The 5730-nt window shown below is 39.3% G+C and overlaps 1 protein-coding gene across 1 annotated transcript; it reads right to left on the bottom strand.

The window, feature by feature from the left end:
• Positions 1 to 303: 303 nt before the first annotated feature.
• Positions 304 to 1407, bottom strand: LOC142337019 (uncharacterized). Its single transcript, XM_075386052.1, has one exon. It carries the CDS (start codon positions 1331 to 1333, stop codon positions 722 to 724), a length of 612 nt encoding a protein of 203 aa, XP_075242167.1. The 5' UTR covers positions 1334 to 1407; the 3' UTR covers positions 304 to 721.
• Positions 1408 to 5730: the final 4323 nt, after the last annotated feature.

The raw sequence follows: 5730 nt of genomic DNA on the forward strand, positions 1-5730 counted from the left end.
GGAAATTAAATAATAGCTATAGATTTTCCTACAAAGACGAGTGAATAAAGCTACAACAGTTTTAAACAAATTTAGCATCACACGTCAAGGCCTATTTTTTTGAAGCAGCTTTATAGCTCTAATTGAAAAAAAAAATGCGTGAAAATTCCATTCTGAAAATATACTTTACCTTACTAGAATTATTTAAAAAAAAACGCTTTATCAATACTATCGAGTTGTAAAAAAGAGGTCCGAAAACGCTTCCCTTTCAGTAATCGATGCAGCAATTAATTAAGCTGGTAATGTGCTCAACAGAAAAAGAAAGAAAAATGAAAAATTTTATTACGTTTGATTAAAATAATCAACACAATCGTTAAAGATACCATATTTTTTTAAAAGGGTGGCTCACAACGAGTCTCTTTTTGAATCATCAGATAATCCTTTTTTCACATTTGAAAATTATCAGACTTCAAGGAAAAGTAAAAATTGGCTTTCTAAATACTGATATCTTCTAATAACAAACTACTTCAAAGTTTACTAATTTACACTACAATGCAACGAAATCAATCAGGAGTTCATTTTAAGTACTGTTCGAAGTATATTGTTTGATTGCACGTAAGTTGTTTAAACACTCCTTGATAAAACTATAGCTAGATAATCAATCATCTAGGTCGTACAAATTGTTGCGTTCCTCGGTGCAGGTGCAAATTGAGTGAAAAATGGAATTTCGACCTGCAATTTTTTAACAGCTGATGTATCTATGACTGACACCGTTGCTGTATGAAATTGGGTGTGCACCTCCATTACTCAAAACTGAGGTGATAGATCCTCTCTCATTCATGCGAGAGACTGCTATTGACATCCTATCAGGTCCATTTCCGTTCGCCAAAATTATCTTACTCTCATTTCCTGTATTCTGATTGGCTGTTGGCGAGCCCATCAAAATGATCCCATTAACTGCACCGTTATTGTATCGCTGTTTATTGAATTTATTGTGAGACTGTCTAAGAGAGGAATGCAAGCTGTTATTCGTTGTTGAACTTCTCAAGCTGTGTTCGTTTGAGTTAGAGCTCGTAGCTCCCGGCACACCTCGAGATGATGGCTTGTTACGTTTAGTACTAGAAGCTTCCCCATTGGTCGAAGACGAAAGGACAGACGAGCAACGCTCATTAGCCAGGGACTCGCCAGCTTCAGACGAAGCCATTGGAGACGAATGTGGTGTGTTATGCACTTCGTTTTCATTAGCAGAGGAAGCCCCTTCGCTCTTAGAGACGTCGGCCGCAGTAGATTGTTCATTGTACGGCTGCAGACAGAGGAAGACCGGAGATATCTCGGTGACTTCTGTAGTCGTCATTCCAATCGCGTCATACTCGTGCACGGAATCATTGCGCTTCAAGCAGCTCCTAAAAAATTAATACGAGAAATGTAAAAAAAAACTTCTCATAGTCAGCTATTTCAGTTAACTCACAGGTCACATACCCATATTTCTACAATTTCCAATCCGTGACCAATTGCACTGACTTACTTAAAAAAAATCGCAAAATTACTCAAATCATCTCTTGCATTCTTTAATCCACTTGACCTTGTTGAAAATTCATTTTAAAATCTGGCAAAATGATTTTAATAAGAGCGCAGCGAAACGTAAAAACGATATAAAAAGCGATTAGAGTAATATAAGAGCCAAAATGCACTTATCTTGCTTCAAATCTTTGTTCATCAGAGCGCAATTAGACGTAAAAACTACAAAACAAGCTATTAGAGTACTGTAAGAGCCGTTGCAAACATCGTACATAAAATTTAATTTGAGAGCAACTTTTCAAGCGGGGGAATCTAGCTTGAAAATGCGTACTGGACCAGTTTTCATGGCTATTAACTTCGTGTACAATCAATTAAGCACTATACAACTAAAAATTAAGACCACATCAAATATTAGTTTTTAAAAATGACAAAAATTTTATCAGAGAAAAATTCGGACTTTGAACAAATATCTATGTGTAGAACTGAGCAGAACTGAGACTAAAATTAGCTGAAGACCCTCAGGAGGCTGTACTCAGGTTAAAATCCAAAGGAACAGCGTTTTGCAAAAGCTCAAATGCTAAAACAGCTGGCGGATTGCCAGAAAATAGCCGCAATAGCTTCGTAGATCTGCAGTCTCAAAAAAGACATTAACACAGACCAAAAAAATTTCTTCTTTTCATTGAAGGCTGATATGCTATATTTTGATTAAAAATCTGTATAAGTTTTGCTGCCTCTATTAGCGGCCCTCTAATAACCTTTATTTAGAGTGACACACACACATTTGACCTTATCTCTTTGAATTAAAGTAAATAAAAGTCAATTTCAAAGTGAGGAAGTCATTTTTGTGAGTGAGGTAAGTCAAGTGTGACCAAAAATTTAATCACGCAAATGAATAAAAAAACTCGCTCCACTAAAATCGGAAAATGACGTCACGCACGCGCTTCAGTTGAAATTTCATGAATGAATGAACAAAAAGCAGATTTGAAGTGGTTGTGACGTCATAAGGACGTAACAAAAATCGCGACGACGAAATAAAAACATAGCCGTAGAATACCGGAAACGACTCGAATCGCTGTGCATTATAATCTCTAACCTAACCTTACCGAAATCAGAACATCAAAATACACAGAGAGAAAAAAACAAAAAGAGCCCAACAAACCACATTAAAGTGTTTTAAAAATGCCGACAATTTTCTTAGGTGCGGGGGAGCTAGGTGGGGTGGGTGGGTAGATAGGTGTGGGAGGTGGGTACTGCTGGAATAGTGTGGGGGGTAGTTAGGTGAAGGGAGGGGGGTAGTTTGGGGGGTAGGGGTAGGTGGAGGGGGGTAAGTTGGGGCGGGGGGTAGGTAGGTGGTGGGGGGAGGGGGTAGGTGGAGGTAGCTAGGTGAAGGGAGGGGGTGGGGGTAGCGGGGGGTAGGGGGTAAGTTGGGGGGGTAAGGTGAGGGGTAAGTTGAGGGGGGTGCGGGATCGGAGGGGGGGGGGTTAGGTAGGTGTTGGCTAATTACTATACATTACAAACGAAGCTACTCCTAAAGTCTAATGTTCCAAAACAGAAGTCAACAATCAAAAACGGAGGTAAATGCTCGAACAGAAAGAAGTCAAAATTCAAGTCATGAAGAAACTTGCTTTCTGCTTAAAAAAACCTGTAGAATCTCAATACTCCTCTTCGAGTCGTAAAAAATCCAAGAAGGCCAATTATAGCCCCAGCTATTGCTGTGCGGCTATTAATACCAAAGTCTTACAGACAAAATAAGAATTCATACACTATTAAAAAGATAACGCTAGTGTTGAAAATCTTGCACGTGGATGCAAAAAAACTGCTCAGTCAATTTTATTAGCAACATCTCAACCAGCATATCACCAGGGAAAACTCGAAGCAACGAACTGTAAGACACGAATTTGACCATCAAACATTATGGAATTAAGTAGGACGAGTTGCTCTCGAGCGGGAGGCGGGGCTTGATTCTATTATCGCACTGCGTCAGCACACGCTGTTTGCCTTGATATAGCGGGGACATCGGGCTTCGAATGACAAAGGAGACTTCAAATAACTTCAAAGAAACAGCCAGCATATTATATTTAGAGGCAGAAAAATAGCTGCCACAGCTTTGTAGACCTAGAGTCTGTCAAAAAGACTGAAAACAATGAGATCAGAAAAGAGAATTTTTAACTATTTGCCGAGAAGATATTACAATTAAAAAGAAATTGTAATACGTATGTGTTGTTTCGATTAGCTGCCCTCAAATAACCTCAATTTAGAGTGACATATAAAGAATTTACCTCCTTCATTTAAAGTAAATTTCAATTGAGAGAGATCATTTTAGAGAGTTAGGTAAGTCACGTGTGACCACAAGATAAATGACGCGAAAGAACAGAAATAGCAGTACAAGTCCTGAAAAATTTCCAGAAGAATTTTTATTGACTATTTTCTCTCTAATTTAAAATAGCGATAAATTTCACACCGCAAAACCACTCGCCTTTTCGCTTCACTTCCTGTTTCAGTGTGACCAAAACCACTACTCCAATTGGACTTCAAAAATCGTGAAACTGTGTGAACAGATCTTAAAAAGAGAGCACCCGAATACAATTCAAATTCTTTGAATTGTAAAAAAAACACGAACCAATAAAATCGAAAAATGACGTCACGCACGCGCTTCAGTTAAAATTTCATGAATGAATGAACGAAAAGGAGATTTGAAGTGGTTGTGACGTCATATGGTCGTAACAAAAATCGCGACGACGAAATAAAAACATAGCCGTAGAATACCGGAAACGACTCGAATCGTCGTGCATTATAATCTCTAACCTAACCTTACCGAAATCAGAACATCAAAATACACAGGAGAGAAAAAAACAAAAAGAGCCCAACAAACCACATTAAAGTGTTTTAAAAATGCCGAGAATTTTCTTAGGTGCGGGGGAGCTAGGTGGGGTGGGTGGGTAGATAGGTGCGGGAGGTGGGTACTGCTGGAATAGTGTGGGGGGGGGGGGGGGTAGTTAGGTGAAGGGAGGGGGGGGGGGGTAGTTTGGGAGGTAGGGGTAGGTGGAGGGAGGGGGGTAAGTTGGGGCGGGGGTAGGTAGGTGGTGGGGGGAGGGGGTAGGTGGAGGTAGCTAGGTGAAGGGAGGGGGTGGGGGGTAAGTTTGGGGGGGGTTAAGGTGGGGGGTAAGTTGGGGGGGGGGGTAGGTAGGTGTTGGCTACTTACTATACATTACAAACGAAGCTACTCTTAAAGTTCAATGTTCCAAAACAGAAGTCAACAATAAAAAACGGAGGTAAATGCTCGAACAGAAAGAAGTCAAAATTCAAGTCATGAACAAACTTGCTTTCTGCTTAAAAAAACCTGTAGAATCTCAATACTCCTCTTCGAGTCGTAAAAAATCCAAGAAGGCCAATTATAGCCCCAACTATCGCTGTGCGGCTATTAATAACAAAGTCTTACAGACAAAATGAGAATTCATACACTATTAAAAAGATAACGCTAGTGTTGAAAATCTTGCACGTGGATTAAAAAAAACTGCTCAGTCAATTTTATTAGCAATATCTCAACCAGCATATCGCCAGGGAAAACTCGAAGCAACGAACTGTAAGACCCGAATTTGACCACCAAAAATTATGGAATTAAGTAGGACGAGTTGCTCTCGATCGGGAGGCGGGGCTTGATTCTATTATCGCACTGCGTCAGCACACGCTGTTTGCCTTGATATAGCGGGGACATCGGGCTTCAAATGACAAAGGAAACTTCAAATAACTTCAAAGAAACAGCCAGCATATTATATTTAGAGGCAGAAAAAATAGCTGCCACAGCTTTGTAGACCTAGAGTCTGTCAAAAAGACTGAAAACAATGAGATCAGAAAAGAGAATTTTTTAACTATTTGCCGAGAAGATATTACAATTAAAAAGAAATTGCAATACGTATGTGTTGTTTCGATTAGCTGCCCTCAAATAACCTCAATTTAGAATGACATATAAAGAATTCACCTCCTTCATTTAAAGTAAATTTCAATTGAGAGAGATCATTTTAGAGAGTTAGGTAAGTCACGTGTGACCACAAGATAAATGACGCGAAAGAACAGAAATAGCAGTACAAGTCCTGAAAAATTTCCAGAAGAATTTTTATTGACTATTTTCTCTCTAATTTAAAATAGCGATAAATTTCACACCGCAAAACCACTCGCCTTTTCGCTTCACTTCCTGTTTCAGTGTGACCAAAACCACTACTCCAATTGGACTTC

The sequence above is a fragment of the Convolutriloba macropyga genome, chromosome 3 (assembly GCF_964194025.1).
Source record: "Convolutriloba macropyga chromosome 3, txConMacr16.3, whole genome shotgun sequence".
Taxonomy (NCBI): Eukaryota; Metazoa; Xenacoelomorpha; order Acoela; family Convolutidae; genus Convolutriloba; species Convolutriloba macropyga.

Coding starts and splice junctions, on each gene's coding strand:
- LOC142337019 (XM_075386052.1), bottom strand. CDS start 1,333: ATGACGACTACAGAAGTCACCGAGATATCTCCGGTCTTCCTCTGTCTG.